Source organism: Dasypus novemcinctus, chromosome 6 (genome assembly GCF_030445035.2).
Source record: "Dasypus novemcinctus isolate mDasNov1 chromosome 6, mDasNov1.1.hap2, whole genome shotgun sequence".
Lineage (NCBI taxonomy): Eukaryota > Metazoa > Chordata > Mammalia > Cingulata > Dasypodidae > Dasypus > Dasypus novemcinctus.
Genome location: NC_080678.1, coordinates 78,315,693 through 78,332,995, shown reverse-complemented (window position 1 = coordinate 78,332,995; position 17,303 = coordinate 78,315,693). Strand labels below are relative to the sequence as shown.

The following is a 17,303-nucleotide window of genomic DNA, read 5'->3' as shown; positions in this document are numbered from 1 at the left end:
AAACGCCAGAAGCCTGGAGATTATAAGAAATAGGCCTCAGGTACTAGAGTGGGGACTAGGGTGGGGCAGGAGCTGTGCCATTTAAATCTTGCACCCTGGGTGCCTCTTTTGCTCTGTTCTCTCAGGAACCATTAGAGCCTCTGCCTGTCTGCCTGCCCCTTGCCCACCCCTCATCTGTTCACCATGGTCCCCAGAGGTCCTGGCCACCACAGACCTCTTTCTCAACCTCTGTCCTAAGGAGGCTCCGCTCTACATTCCACCCTCACTCTGTTGCCTGTGGCGCTGACAAGCCTCCTTCCCGCAGAAAGAATGGCGGCCTGGAGGAGGAAGGGTTAACCAGACTGTCGAGGCCTGCCCAAGGCCTCAGACCTGCTCCTTATCTCTGGAAGTCTCCTTGCCCAAAGGAAACCCTTATCTCTGTTGAAGGAGAGCAATCTCAAATCACCCTTGTGGTCACCCTGAGTTTCCCGGGGTGACCAGAGTTTCCCGGGGATAGTTCTCTCCAGTGCCCGCACACAACTGCCTTCGCAGGCCAACAAAAGATCCCCAATCCTGCCCCCTAGAATTGGCACCCAAATATAGAGGGAAAAAGCTCACACAGAGAGGCCACAGTCAACAAACACCTGGGCAAGGGCTCTAGCTGTGGGATTTCTGGGTTTGTATATAAATCAACAAACAAAATTTAGGTACTGATTTTCTCTTTTGCCAAGAAAAGATATTTTTTAAAATTATAATTTCTATCTTCTATCACCATAGTTTCCTAAAGGAAAAAGATATTTTAACCCATAGAAGTAAAAAGGACATAACCTCAAAATAATGGACTTTTTTTAAACTAAATACATGGATTTTTAGTAATAAAGCTAGTGTTTAAGTAGCTCTTGCTATATACCAGGTATTGTTCTAAGGTCTTCACTTGTACTAACTTGTTTCATCCTCAGAACAGCCAGTCCACTGGGGTCGATACTATTAATATCCTGTTTAATAGATGAGAAAACGGAGTCACAGGGAAGCAACATTCTCGAGGACACATGGTTACTGTCTGCCTCCAGTCTGTGCTCTTATACACCAGTTCACTCTGCCACTCCAACAAGGTACAGTAGTCATTTTACCATAATGTCCTTATTTCTCTTATTTCCCCCTGATCCAGTGAAACTTCAGTCACAGGTAGGTTCAAGGACCTGACTGGGAACTTTCCCCCTGGTGGACCCAATAAAGCCTTGGATAGATTTATAAAGCATGACAAGTGGGTCCCGGCTCTCCAGTCTCCCATAAAGGGACATTCTCAAGCCAAGCAGCAAGGCAGAGGGGGTTGTAGAAAGCAGTTTCCCCTCCCAGCGGGGTGGGGTAGGGGCATCTGGCTTCAGTTGATCCTGCTGAATTGGGTGGCTGAGTGTGCCCTTCTCTCTCGTTGTCTGCTCCGAGTCCGTTCCAAACTGTCCTCCCAAAGACTCGTCCTTGTCAAGATCTCTAGCCCCAACCTCACTCCCAAGCTGCAGACCCATATTTCCAACTGCATATAAACATCAACTCCTAGATGTCTCACCGGCACCAGAAATTCAATGTCTCCCATCAGTGATTTTCTTCTTAATCTTTTTTTTTTCTGGATTCTACACCTCATCATTGATTCGCTCAGCAAATATTTGGGAAGCACCTAATCTTCCCTAGGGCTTCTCTCCATACTATAAATGTGGTGGTGACCAAGACAGAGTCCCTGACCACCTTCTGGGAGGGAGAGGACGGGCAGTAAACAAATCACGGATAAATATACATTAGGTCAGGTGCTAGGAGGAAAAATAAGCAGGGTGTTGCTGACAGATATATCCCATAATATCCACTTCACCGTTGTCTTAATTTATAAAAGCTCCAATCTTTGGCTGAATTCGGATTCCCCCAGAATAAAGACTGCATTTCCCAGTATCCCCTGTAGCTCAATGTGGCCATGTGACCATTGCTGGCCAAGAAGATGGAAGTGAAAGTGTTTCTTGGCAGCTTCCAGGAGCCTTCCTGAAGACGTGCTTCCTGTGAACCCTTTCCGCCTTCTTTGCTATTCCTCCTCCCTCCTTCCTGCTGGCTGAAACACAGCTATACTGCCGGGAGACTCAGCCGCCATCTTGGATTATGAGATGACCTTGGGAATGGGCGCCACACAAAACAAAGCAACAAAATAAAACAGCCTGGGTTCCTGTCACCACGGTGCCCCATATCAGCCCCGCACTGACTGCTTCCAGATTTCTGGAACTTGGGAGAAAAATAAAAATTTGACGTGCTTACCCAACTGTTCTCTTGGAGTTTTCTATTACTGCCAGCCAAATCCAACCCTGATACATAGGTTAAACTGGCCTAATCTCACCCTTCCTGACACACAGGCTGAACACATAGAGGATGGGAGTATTGTTTTAGATAGGATAGACAGCCAAGGCCTCCCTGAGGAGGTGACATTTGAGCAGAAACCAGAATGAAGTGAGGGAGTGTGCCATGCCAATGACCAGGAAAAGGATGTTCCAGGCAGAATCATCCCATCACCTTAGCTAGAAGTCTGGGTGTCATCTTTGAGCTCCTTCTTCTTCCACATGCCCCCTAACTAGTCTGTCACCAAACCCTATCAATTCTACCTACTAATGTGTCTCAAGAACAAAAACAACAACAACAAAAAACCCCACAATCAAACCACATCTAAGAACTCACTTGAATCCATTCTCTCTCCATATTCCTTCTCCTAGAACAAAACCCTTATCAGTATCAACTCTCCCCTATCCCCAGGCTACAAAATTTGTTGGATCATGAACACCTATCAGTAAAAATGTTTTGTTTTTGTTTTTTGGAGGTACCAGGAATCGAACTTGGGACCTCGTACATGGGAAGTAGGTGCTCAACCACTTGAGCTACATCCACTCCCCAGTAAAACTGTTTTGATTATGTATCTCAATAATATATAGTTTTGGGAAGCGGACTTGGCCCAGTGGTTAGGGCGTCCATCTACCACATGGGAGTTCCGCAATTCAAACCCCGGGCCTCCTTGGCCCGTGTGCAGCTGGCCCATGCACAGTGCTGATGCGCGCAAGGAGTGCCCTGCCACGCAGGAGTGTCCCCCGCGTAGGGGAGTGCCACGTGCAAGGAGTGCGCCCCATAAGGAGAGCCGCCCAGCGCGATAGAAAGTGCAGCCTCCCCAAGAATGGTGCCGCCCACACGGAGAGCTGACACAACAAGATGACGCAACAAAAAAGAAAACACAGATTCCCATGCCACTGACAACAACAGAAGCGGACAAAGAAGAAGACGCAGCAAATAGACACAGAAAACAGACAACCAGAGAGGGGGGGTGGGAGGGAAGGGGAGAAAAATAAATAAATAAATCTTTTTTAAAAAACTATTAAAAAAATAATAGTTTTATTTACTTATAACTATCAATGCATACTGCTGCACTAACACATTATGTATATGATAAAACACATAAAATAGGCATAAAACAAACATAAAATGGATTGGATAGATTGTAGTATAAAATAATATAACTAATTTGGAAACAGTTGTTTCTTTAAAAAAAAAAAAGTTAAATACACACCTACCCTAAGACCTGCAGTTCTACTCCTAGGTATTTACCCAAGAGAAATGAAAGCATATGTCCATATAAGGATTTGTATACAAACGTTCCTAGCAGTTTTATTTGTAATAATCAAAATGGAAATAACCCAAATGCCCATTATCAGATGAATGGATAAACAAATGTTTTTATATTCCTACAATGGAATACTTCTCAACAATAGAAAGAAATGAACTACTTTTTTCTTTTCCTTTTTTTTGGTAGCAGCTTTACTGAGATATAGTCCACATACCATAAAATTCACCCATTTAAGATGAAAAATTCAGTGGTTTTTAGTACAGTCACAGAGTTGTGAGGACATCACTGGAATCAATTTTAGAACATTTCATCACCCCAAAAAGAAACCCTGGACTCTTTAGCCTTTACCTCTCAATCCTGCCATCCTATCCCAGGCCCATAAAACCACTAATCTCCTTTCCATGTCTATAGATTTGCCTATTGTGGACATGTCATGCAAATGAAATCATACAATATGTGGCCTTTTGTGACTGGCTTTTTTCATTTAACATCACATAAGAGATGTAGCATGCATCAGAACTTCATTCCTTTATTATTATTATTTTTAAAGAAGGTTTAGATTACATAAATGTTATATCAAAAATATAGGGAGGGGAATGGGGGGTATATGGGAACCTCATATTTTTTGAATGCCACATTAAAAAAATAAATAAAGACCAAAAAAATATATATAGGGGAGGGAAGAGGGTGTGGCTCAAGTGATTGGACTTCTGCCTACCATATGGGAGGACTCGGGTGTGATCACTGCGGTCTCCTAGTAAAAAAGAAAAGAGAAAACATGCCCGCATGACGAGCTGAGTGCCTGAGTGCTGTGCGGTGAGCCAGTCAGTGCCTGCTTAAGTGAGTCACACAGCATGATGACGCAGCAAGATGATGATGCAGCAAGATGATGATGCAACAAAAGAGAGACAAAGGGGAGAGTCAAGGTGAGGCACAACAGAAACCAGGAACTGAGGTGGTGCAAATGACAGGGAACCTCTTTCCACATCAGAGGTCCCCAGGATCAAATCCCAGTAAATCCTAGAGAAGAAAAACAAGAGAAGACAGAAAGAGAAACAGATACAGAGAATCACACAGTGAATGGACACAGATAGCAAAAAAAAAAACAGCAGGGCAGGGGGAGGGGGAGGAGGAAAAATGAAAGAACATTGAAATAAATGGAGAAATATTCCTTTAGATATACATATACATGGGATTAGGAAGCAGAAGTGGCTCAAGTGATTGAGCTCCCGTCCAGTATATGGGAGGTCCAAAGTTCTATTCCCAGGGTCTCCTGGTGAAGGCAAGCTGGCCTGAGCAGAGAGCTGGCAGAGCAAGAAGATGCAACAAAAAGAGACACAGAGGAGAGACAATAAGAGATGCAGCAGACCAGGGAGCTGAGGTAGCTCAAGAGAATGATCCCCTCTCTCCCACTCCGGAAGGTCCCAGGATCGGTTTCCAGAGCCGCCTAAAGAGAAGACAAGCAGACACAGAAGAAAGCACAGCAAATGGACACAGAGAGCAGAAAATGAGGGAGTGGGGGGATGGATAAATAAATAAATCTTCGAAAAAATATATATAGGGAATACCCATATACCCCACCCCTCACCCTCCCACACCCATACTAACATTTTTTGTTGGTGTGATCCATTTGTTACAGTCGATGAACACATAGTGAAGCATTGTACTAACCAAGTTAATTCCTTTTATTGTCAAATAATATTTCATTGTATGAATATCCCACATTTTATTTATCCAATATTTAGGTGATAGACATTTGGTTTGTATCTACTTTTTGGCTATTAAAAATACTACTGTTGGCGGTGGACCTGGCCCAGTGGTTAGGGTGTCCGTCTACCACATGGGAGGTCTGCGGGTCAAACCCTGGGCCTCCTTGACCCGTGTGCAGCTGGCCCATGCGCAGTGCTGATGCGCGCAAAGAGTGCTGTGCCCCGAAGGGGTGTCCCCACATAGGGGAGCCCCATGTGCAAGGAGTGCGCCCCGTAAGGAGAGCCGCCCAGTGCGAAAGAAGGTGTAGCCTGCCCAAGAATGGCACTGCCCACACGGAGAGCTGACACAACAAGATGACGCAACAAAAAGAAACACAGATTCCTGTGCCACTGACAACAGAAGCGGACAAAGAAGACTCAGCAAATAGACAGAGAACAGACAACCGGGGTGGGGGGGAAAGGGGAGAGAAATAAATAAATAAATAAATCTTGAAAAAAACACAACATTCCATAAAAATACTACTGCTATGAACATCCACATACAGGTTTTTGTGTGGGCTTATGCTTTCATTTCTCTTAGGTACATATGTAGGAGTGCAATAGATGGATGTAGATGTTTACCAAAGTAGCCATATCATATTACATTACCACCAGCAGTTTATAAGGGTTCCAGTTTCTCCACAGCCTCACCAACACTTGTTATTATCCTGTTATCTATTTATTTTTAAATTTTTATTATAGCCATCCTAGTGGGGGTGGAGTAGTATCTCACTGTGGTTTTGATTTGCGTTTTCCTGATGACTAAAGATGTTGACCATCTTTTCATTTGCTTATTGGCCATTTATATATCTTCTTTGGAGAAATGTCAATTCAGGTCCTTTACCCATTTTTTGTGTTTGTTTTTTAAGTTAAACATGCATTTATCACATCTTTAAAATATCACAAATAGGTCTTGCACCTTGTTTCTACTGCCACACAATTCTTAGATCTTATTCATCAGCCTGCTGAACTGTTGTTTTTTTTTAAGAGACATAGATACTGTAGCAGTTTGATGTAGTTATGAATTCCAAAAATAGATACTGGATTATGTTTGTAGACTGGTCTGTACCTGGACATGATTAAATTATTATTAGGGCTTTGATTGGGCCATATCAGTTGATGTTGGAGTTTTGATATTGGAGTTTGATGCTGGAATCTTAAGGTGGAGCCCTGGGAAGTAAACTCACAGAGGAAAGAGAAGCAAGTCCTGGGAAGAGAGGAACCCTGAGCCTGGACAGAAGCAAGACCCGGGAAGTGAGGAACCCAGGAAGCCTGAACCCTGCCAGATGTCAGCAGCTATCTTGCTCCAACATGTGGAAATAGACTTGGTGAGGGAAGTAACATATGCTTTATGGCCTGGTATCTGTAAGTTCCTACCCCAAATAAATAAAAGTCAACCAATTTCTGGTATTTTGTCTCAGTACCCCTTTGGCTGACTAATACAGGTACCATCCAAAACTTTTTTTATATCCTTGTTTTTAACTGTTGGGGCTTGTTGAATCAAAGCTGCTGAATTTGATACATGTTCAATATCATTTCCTTCAAAAATTGACTCATCTTTCTGGGCTTGAGATAACAAACAAGCAACACCTTTCCTCACTGGAACCCTAAGAATATATTTTTCACACAAGAAATTTTGGATTTCAACCAGAAACCCACTCTCCGGAAAAACGACATTGATGGGAAGTGAGCACACCCAGACCCCATCTTATAACGGAAGCGCAGTGTAACACCCTTGACCGTGTTCTGCACAGGACAATCAACAGTGCCAGCTGTAGCCAGGTCCTCTCTATTTCCCCACCATTTGTCAACCCAACGCGTCTTCCTTTTCTTCCCAAGTAGACTGAGTTCTACATGGATGCGATTGAAATCCCTCCTCAGGCGGCGGACTTGGCCCAGTGGCTAGGGCATCCGTCTACCACATGGGAGGTCCAAGGTTCAAACCCCGGGCCTCCTTGACCTGTGTGGAGCTGGCCCATGCGCAGTGCTGATATGCACAAGGAGTGCCCTGCCACACAGGGGTGCCCCCCGTGTAGGGGAGCCCCACGCGCAAGGAGTGCGCCCGTAAGGAGAGCCGCCCAGCGCGAAAGAAAAAGCAGCCTGCCCAGGAATGGCGCCGCACACACGGAGAGCTGACAAAACAAGATGACGCAACAAAAAGAAACACAGATTCCCACGCCGCTGAAAACAGCAGAAGCGGACAATGAAGACGCAGCAAATAGACACAGAGAACAGACAATGGGGGGGGGGCGGAGAGAAATAAATAAATAAATAAATCTAAAAAAAAAAGAAATCCCTCCTCAGGATTCCTCCGTGGACTTTCACAATAACTGTGCATTATTGTGATATTTTCTGGAATCTCAACAGTTTGCTTGCTGAGAATGGTCTCCATTCTCCCAGTAGAGGCAGCAAAGATAGTCCTTTACCCATTTTTAAATTGAGTTATTTACCTTTTTTTATTGAATTGTAAGAGTTCATTATATATTCTAGATACAAGTCTTTTATCAGATATATGATTTGCAAATATTTCCTTCCATTCTGTGTGGCTCATTTATTCACCTTAATAGTGTCCTTTGAGGCACAAAAGATTTTAATTTTGATGAAGCCCAAGATATTTATTTTTTCCTTGGTTTCTTATGGTTTTTGTGCCATATTTAAGAAATGATTGGCAAATCCAAGATCATCTATGTTTTCCTCTAAGAGTTTTATAATTTTAACTCTTATATTTTGGACTTCGATCCATTTTGAAGTAATTTTATATATAGTATGAGGGAGGGGTCCATCTTCATTCTTTTGCATGTGGATATCCAACTGTCTAAGCACCATTTATTGAAAAGACTATCCTTTGCCCTATTCATTTCCCCCGTTGATTTGTTCTGGCATTCTTGTCAAAAAAATCAATTGATCATATGTACCAATATGCACAGTAGCATTATTCACAACAGCCAAAAACTGGAAGTAAGTCCAGTGCTCATCAACAAAAAAATGGAGTTTAAAATGTATTATTATTCAGCAGCTAAAATAGAATGAAGTTTTGGTGCATGCTTCAACAGGGATGAACCTTGAAAACATCATGTGGAGTGAAATAAACCAGACACAAAGGGAAAAATAGCAAATGATTTAACGTATATAAAATAACTAGAATATGCAAATTTTTAGAGCTAGAAAGGAGATTGCAGATTACCCGGAGTCCAGGAGTAGAGTTAATGCTTAGTGGGTACACAGTTTCTGTTTAGGGTGAAGGAAAACTTTTGGTCATGGATGGTGATAGTAGCAAAACATTGGGAATGTAGTTAATATCACTGAATTGTACACTTGAAAGTGGTTAAAATGGGAAATGTTATGTTGTATATATTTTACAATAAAAATTTTTTAAATAAAAAAATCCATTGGTCCTAAATGTGAAAGTTTATTTCTAGACTCAATTCTATTCCATTGATATATGTGTCTATCTTTTTGCCAGTACCACACTCTCTTGATTAGGATACCTTTACAGTAAGTTTTGAAATTAGAAGTATGTGTTTTCCATTTTTGTTCTTTAAAAATTATTTTGATTAGTTTGAGTCCATGTGAATTTTAGGATCAGTTTGTCAATTTCTGCAAAGAAGACAGCTAGCATTTTGATAGGGATTATTTTGCATTTTAAGGTTAATTGGGGGAATGTGGCAGTTTGAGATTATTTATGAATTCCAAAAAGAAAGATTATGTTTGTAAACTGGTCTTTTCCTTTGGGCATGATAACCCTTTGGTTGTATTAGATTCAGTTGAGATGTCTGATTAAATTATGCTAAGATTAGGGCTTTGATTCAACCACTTCATTAGAGGTGTGACTCAAAATAGAGTCCCTGACCCCTTGGTGGGCTGATAAAACAGACTCTCACAAGAAAGTAGACCCACAGAGAAGAAGTACACAGAGGAAGAGATACAGTTCATTAGACAGGATCCTGCAGCACCAGGAAGAGAGATGAGCCTGATAGTCTTCAGCTGCCCTTGTGAAGAGACCAGAGCAGCTAAGCCTAGAAAGAAATGAGCCCTGGGAAGGGAGATGAGCCTTATGCCAAAGAGCTGAGATTGGAAGAAGCTGGACCCATGGAGTCTTAAGAGGATAGAAGAAGGCTGAACCCTCACCAACATCGCCTGCCATCTTGCATCAACATGTGGCAACAGACTTTGGGTAAGAAAGTACCTCTTAAGTAACCTTGAGTTGGACTCTTTAGGGCCTTGTGATGACTGTAAACTTCTACCCCCAAATAAATACCCTTTATAAAAGCCAATAGATTTCTGGTACTTTGCATCAGCACCCCTCTGGCTGACTAATACAGGAAGTATTGCTATCTTAACAATATTGTCTTCCAATTCATGAACATGGAATGTCTTTCCAATTTATTTCTGTTTTTAATTTCTTTCAGCCATGTTTTGTATTTTTGAGAGTGTAGGTTTTGTACATCTTTTGTTAAATTTATTCCTAAGTATTGTATTCTTTTTGATGCTATTGTAAATGGAATTGTTTTCTTAATTTCATTTTTGGATTGTTCATTGCAAATGTATAGAAATACAATTGATTTGAGGATATTGACTTTGTATCCTGCAGTCTTGCTGAACTTGTTTAATAGTTCTAATATTTTTCAGTGGAATCCCCAGGATTTCCTATATAAAAGAGCATGTAGAAATGAAGTCTGAATACGTGCAACAGCATAAGATCATTGAAGCCCAGCACAAAAGGTCACACGTAAAAGTTTTACTTACATTAAACTCAAGAACAGGAAAACTTACCTAGGGTGATAGAGGTCAGAATAATGATAACCTCAGGACAGGGGATGGGGAAGTATTAACTAGAAAGGGGCACGAGGGGGTTTAGGGAGTGACGGAAATGTTTTATATATCTTGATCTGGGTTATGGTTACACAGAAGTATACACTGATAACATTTATTGAGCTGACATTTATGCTTTGTGCATTTGACCGTTAGGAGGGTATACCTTAATGAAAATTAAAGTAATAAACAAGAGAAAGATGAAATAAACAATATTTTAAAATGTGGTAGCCATATAGTACCTTACGCTAATTATCTCAAGGAACTCAACACATAGGAATTAGTGCATCATTAATACAGAAAGTAAAGCCAGAATTTATATAGCCTTCCTAATTTCCAATTTTTTTTCACTAACTTCTTATTAGATCTGATTAGATCTTTGTTTTCTTTTAACCCTACGAGGTGGCTGATGAATAGCTTGTATGAGGGATCAGGAAAAGTATTAGCACTCCCATTTTCTCTTTGTGAAGTATTCAGACTTCATTTCTACATGCTCTTTTATATAGGAAATCCTGAGGATTCCACTAAAAAATATTAGAACACAATCCACAGTGTTTTTTGCAGTAATCTTTTGTGAACCACTTGTCTATTTTGTGAAGGATAGTCTAGTTAAAGCTAGATAATATGACCCATAAAACTGCTTCAACAAGATAGTTATAAAACTCTAATACCTCACAAAATACTAAAATTGGCCCAGGAAACAAAGGAGGGGGCCACTGTCAACCCCTCCTCATTGGGAGACACGCCGTATACAGGGTGACACAGATGATGGTCTGAAAGGCTGAGTAAGCAAGGCCACTAGTCTATACTATACAAAAAAGACAATTTTTGTCTTTTAAAAATTGGTAACAAGGGAACTGTGATATGATACTTTCTTCCTGCTCCCAGGTGGATCATCTTAGATACCCCCGACTCTGGAGGCCTCTCTATACTTAGCCCCACTGCCTGCATCTCTGGCCTCCTGAATGTCCAAAGTTTCCCTCCAGCTCATGTTCCTCGCCACTGCAATGATAAAAATCAATTTGATCACATGACTCCTTAGCCTGGAAGGTCCTTTGAGCCCCATTGAAGGAATTCTTTAATGGGTCATCCAGTCTCAGCCCCTCCCAACCTCACCTCCTGCCTTCTCCAACAGCTTCTTGCCAGCCAGTCTCCCCCAAATTCTCCACACACCACAGTGGGCTCTACTTTTGCACTTGCTGCTCTCTGCTTGGGATGCCCTTCCTGGACCAGCAAATTTGTTCTTCGGCTTCAAGACTCTCTGCAAGTCTAATGTCCACTATTCAGACTTATCTTTCTAAGCAACATTGATCACTCCCTTCCCTGGCTCTTTTTTTTTTTTTTTTAAGATTTATTTATTTATTTTTTATTTAACTCCCCTCCCCTCCCCTCCCCCAGTGGTTGTCTGTTTTCTGTGTCTTTTTGCTGCATCTTGTTTCTTTGTCCGTTTCTTTGTCCACTTCTGTTGTCGTTGGGAAGTGTGGGCGGCGCCATTCCTGGGCAGGCTGCACTTTCCTTCGCGCTGGGTGGCTCTCCTCACGGGTGCACTCCTTGTGCGTGGGGCTCCCCTACGCGGGGGACACACCTGCGTGGGGCAGCACTCCCCGCGCGCATCAGCACTGCGCATGGGCCAGCTGCACACGGGTCAAGGAGGCCTGGGGTTTGAACCGCGGACCTCCCATGTGGTAGACGGACGCCCTAACCACTCGGCCAAAGTCCGTTTCCCCCTTCCCTGGCTCTTAAGGCACACGTCACTCTTGTTGTGTGTGTGTATGTATGTGTGTGTATGCACATTGAGCTTCACTTCTGAACCACAAATCCATTGTGGGAACTGAGTCTTACTCAACTTCAAAAGAACAAGAATACAGTTGTTCAATCAGTGGAATGTAGAACAAGGCAGAGGTGGTCCAGACTGGGCCTCAGAACTCAACTGGGACCAGGTAATGGGCCCAGAGGCAGGAGAAATCAACAGTTACTGTACTTCTTCCCTAACAAGTTGCCTCTTAAAGAACTCCACCTCACCACCTTCACATGAAGCAACCCATCTCAGATCCACCCTACTGCAATTTTAAGCACACAGTAAGGGGCCTACTTGGGAAACGGGAGGGAGCATGATCATCACAATAACACAGAAAACCCTGATTTGGGGCCATGTGGGATATGTCAATAGCAAAGATTTGAAATCCATCCATGTTCAAGTGCAGATGAGATGAGTATCACATCCCTGGCAGGCCTGATTCTGCACATTGGAAAGGACTGGAGGAAAGACGCTTCCATTCCTTCTCCCAGAGTCTCTTCCACAGTCAGTATTTCATGCAGCTTCAAGACAGAAGGGTCCTGGGTTTAGCTCCAAAACTTAGCACCTCACCTCTAGGAAAGGGCTAAGAAAGGGGCCTAGTAACAAAAAGCAGGCCCTCTCAGAAAGCACCTGCCCTCGGAGATGGACTAGGGTCTGGCAGGAGCAGGTGAGAGGTGGATGCTTCTCCTCGACCCAGAGAATTCACTGCCGGATTGTTTGGCTGGTTTAAAACAATTATCAGAATTCCCGAAGAGAATTAACACACTCTCTCCCTCTCTCTCTCTCTCTCTCTCTCTCAGAAAATGCTACAGAAAAAAATTAGAGGATTATTGAGGTTTCTTACCTTACTTTCTGTGAGTGGGGGATACACTGTGCTCCCTGTTGTAGACTTCCATGGGCATTAAAGAAAGACAAGACAAGACAAGGTGTTACAAAGTTGTCTTAGCAATGTGTGTTCACACATCCCAAAGCTTATAGCCAACAAATCACTGTGCAAAAGCAACAGTAATAACAAATAACCTTGAAATGGCTAAACAAATTATAAACACAGCAGTTCATAAATGAAACACAGCAGAGCTCAGAAGTGTTCAACTTGCCAATTTATTCTGATAAACACTTACAAGGTGCTTACAAATGCGCCAGGCCCTGTGCTAGAAGGTGGAGATTTGAAGATGAAAAACATCACTGGCTCTGTACTCAGGGAGCCCACTGTAGCAGCTGGATATCGTTATGAATTCCAAAGATAGATATTGGATTATGTTTGTAATCTGGTCGTCCCTGGGCATGATTAAGTTATGATTAGGGCTTTGATTGGGCCATGTCATCAGGATGTTGAGTAATCACACATAAAAGACATGGCAAAGGACAGAGTTGAGGGTATTTGATGTTGGAGTTTCGATGCTGGAGTTTGATGCTGAAGCCTTAAGCTGGAGCCCCAGGAAGTAAGCACACAGAGGAAAGAGAAGCAAGCCCCAGAAAGAGAGGAACCCTGAGCCCAGGAAGAAGCAAGCCCTGGGAAAAGAGGAACCCTGAACCCAGAGAGAAGCAAGACCCAAGAAGAGAAGAACCCAGGAAGCCTGAACCCTCGCAGACATCGGCAGCCATCTTGCTCCAACACGTGAAAATAGACTTTGGTGAGGGAAGTAACTTATGCTTTACGGCCTGGTATCTGTAAGCTCCTATCCCAAATAAATACCCTTTATAAAGGCAACAGAGTTCTGGTATTTTGCATCAGCACCCCTTTGGCTGACTACTACACCCACCATCTAGTAGAGAAGGCAGATGTGTCAATCAATGAGCAAAGCTGGAGAGGCCTGCAGGGTCACCAGAGAAGCACAAGGGTCCGATCCCTGCTGAGCCAAGATTACAGGGAACAATGCTTCCCAGATGAGCAGGGAAGCTACGGGGCCATCAAGCACTGACCAGCTCTTGGTGGTGTCTAGGTGGGGATGAGTCGGAATCCTGCCCTTTCAGAACTTCCTTTTATTCACTAGTTTTTTTGGAAGCTGCTACCAATCAAAGAAGTATTTTTCTTCATGTTGGCAGCCTGAAGGGTTATGGAGGGTGTAGCAGTTTATTATTTATGAACTCCAAAAATAGGTATTGGATTATGTTTGTAAATTGGTCTGTTCTTCTGGGTACATTAGATTGTATTGGATTCAGAGGTTTCACTTTTACTTGATTAAATTATGATTAAGGTTTTGATTGGGCCATGTTAGTAGGATGTATCATCCCTGCCCACCAAGGGGGCAGGGACTCACAGAGAAAACTACATGGCAGGGGAATTAGTTGGAGTTTTGAGCTGGAGCCCCAGGAAGTAAACATGAAGGAGAAGAACAAAGAGGAACAGAGATGGCTCCATACACATGGCAGGGGCCCCTGGAAGAGAAATGAGCCTGTTAGTCTACAGCTGACCTTGTGAAGAGACCAGAGCAGCTGAGCCCAGAGAGAAACAAGCCCCAGAAGAGAGACAAGAGGTATCCCAGCCTACAGCTGAGATTGGAAGAAGCTGGGACCACAGAGTCTTGAGAGGAAGAGGAAGCCTAAACCCTGCAGACATTGACAGCCATCTTGCTCTAAAACGTGGCAACAGACTTGGTGAGGGAAGTAACTTCTACTTTATGGCCTGATAACTGTAAGCTTCTACCCCGAATAAATACTCTTTATAAAAGCCAACAGATTTCTGGTATTTTGCATCAGCACCCCTTTGGTTGACTACACCTTTGACAGAGGGTGTAGCAAATTTTTTGCGCAAAATAGCCATTATAATTTTCCTTGTCCCACAATGACTCTGGGATTTGCCATGTGACTTGCTTTGGCCAAAAGGACAATATCAGCATAATGCAAGCAGAGGAATTGCATCCTGCTTTTGGAATCCTTGCAGCCACCACATGTAATGAGCCTTAGCTAGTCTGCTGGAGGATGATTGACACATGGTCCAGTTATTTTCATCACACCTGCCTATAACCAGTCACCTGCCAGACATGTGAGAGAAGCCACAAACCATGAGCTGTCTGCAAATGTTTCAGTGAGCTCAGCTGATTGTAATGGGACAGAGAAGAGCCGTCCCACCTGAGCCCAATTGCCAACTCACAGAATTTTGGGCAAATAAAAAGTTGTTTAAAGCCATTAAGTACTTGGGTGATTTATTATGCAGCAAAAGCTAAGTGATACAGAAGGATAATTAAAAGTAGGAGTCAGAATAACAAGGCACATCTCAGAGATGTCTTCCTTCCTCTTCCAATATCCCCAAAATTCAAATGCAAGCCATCCTGTTTCGATGCTTTGCTCCCTTCCTGCTGGAATTCTAGAGGGAGAAGGTAGTCTGGACCTACGGAGGTGAGCTGAAGCTGGAACCTCAGGGAAGGTGAGTGCCAATCTCTTGTGTAAAGGGCATGCTGGGACCACTGGCTGAAGGCTGGGGACTGATTCACCTGTCATTGGGCACAGAGAGAGGGCTACTTGAGGATCACAGGCATGGTAAATGTTACCACATGCCGAGGAGCTAGGTAGGGGTTGGAGTAAAAATGCTCAGGTCATGGACTCAAGTCACACCTCCAGAAATGAGTATTTGGGGACACGCATGTGGCCAGCTCACCTGCTTTAGAGCTTGAGAAGGTCAAATCAGTTCTGCCAGTAAAGGAGAGACCAGTCAGCTCAATTAGAGCCTATCTGGTCCTTCTGCCTCCCCCTAGGAAGCAGGGGTGAGAGGTGGGGGTGGGGGATGGTCCCAACCAATCCCTGGGCTGCTAGGGACAGATTTTCTGGGGAGGGCCAGACTAGAGTAGATGTGACCCAAACTCATGTATATTGGCCCCAACGAGGGGCTTCAAATGGCTCTGATAATTGTAACTCAGAAATTAGGCCTCTCTTCAGTTCTTTATCTGACAGAGCAACCTATAAAGCCCCTCCTACCTTAGTTCCTGGACCCAGAAAGCACAGCACAAATGTTAGTTCCCCTTCTCCCTCCCAACTCTTGGCAGGTAACAAGGGATGGAGCCTGGAGTGACAGAACATGAGGCAATCCCACTTTACAAGGAAGGAGACTAAGATACCCAGAAGGCTGCATCGCAGCCTACAGATGTGGCCCTAGGCCTTGTAAGAATCAGGGGTAACCCATGTATCCCCCTTAGAGGGCAGGAACTTTCTTTACAGCTTGTCCTGTGCTGAACAGCATCTGGCATAGAGTAGGCACTTAATAAATGTTTGCTGTTTATGAACTGAAAAGCCATGCCCTCTTCTGAGCAGGTCCCAGATCAAAGGTGCCCCACAGAAATCATGGTCCCAGGGCTAGGGAAGCCAGAAAAGTCACCCCTCAGATAGCCCGAATTACCTGGACAATCTAGCAAATTTTCCATATGCCCAAGAATCAGAGTCCAGGCCTTCCTCCAATATACTCAAGAGAGCAGACTTCCGGCTGAAAGGGCTCTAGTGAAGCCGGCCTTGCTGACATTTAGAGGCCTACAGGAGAATTAAGAATAGGGGAAGAGGAAAGCGGATTTGGCTCAACTGATAGAGCATCGCCTACCACATGGGAGGTCCAGGGTTCAAACCCCGGGGCCTCCTGACCCATGTGGTGAGCTGGCCCGTGTGCAGGGCTGAGGCACGCAAGGAGTGCCCTGCCATACGGGGGTGTCCCCCACGTAGGGGAGCCCCACATGCAAGGAGTACGCCCCGTAAGGAGAGCTGCCCCACTCAAAAAAAGTGCAGCCTGCCCAGGAGTGGCCCTGCACACACGGAGAGCTGACCAGCAAGATGGCAAAACAAAAAAAGAGACACAGATTCCCGGCACTGCTGAAAAGAATACAAGTGGACACAGAAGAATACACAGCAATAGTCACAGAGAGCAGACAACTGGGAGGGTGGGGGGGAAGGGGAGAGAAATAAATAAAAAAACAAATCTTAAAAAAAAAAGAAAGAATAAGGGAAGAGCAAAAGAATGCCGTCTGGAGCTTGGACTAGCCTGGGGGCTGAGGAGAAAGACACTAAGCAGGTCACATGATGTTTGGCCATTCTTTAGACTAATAGAAGGGATTCAATACCCAGAACATGATGTTTCTAAGCTGGGGAAAATTCAAAATATGTCAGTCCTTAGGAAGATTTGGTTGCAGTGGCACACATCACCTTCAGCCCTGAGTTTGCTATGGACATAGAAAGAACATACGATTGGAGTCAGAGAGATAAGAATTTATGTCTTGGATCTGTCACTGACCAGCTGTGCAACCTTGGGCAAGTAACTTAACCTCTCTAAGCCTTGGTTTCCTCCCCTGAAAAATGGGAACGTAAAGGAGACCATGGAAAGTTGAATGACTGGCCCAGAGTAATT

General features: G+C 43.7%; 1 protein-coding gene across 1 annotated transcript in view; it reads right to left on the bottom strand.

Moving 5' to 3' along the window:
* HK1 (hexokinase 1) overlaps window positions 1–17,303 on the bottom strand; it is a 157,399-nt gene that overhangs the window by 92,972 nt on the left and 47,124 nt on the right. Inside the window, exon 3 of the mRNA XM_058298948.2 lies at window positions 12,822–12,866. Coding sequence (XP_058154931.1) covers window positions 12,822–12,866 — 45 coding nt within the window. The remainder of the gene's footprint in view (window positions 1–12,821; window positions 12,867–17,303) is intronic.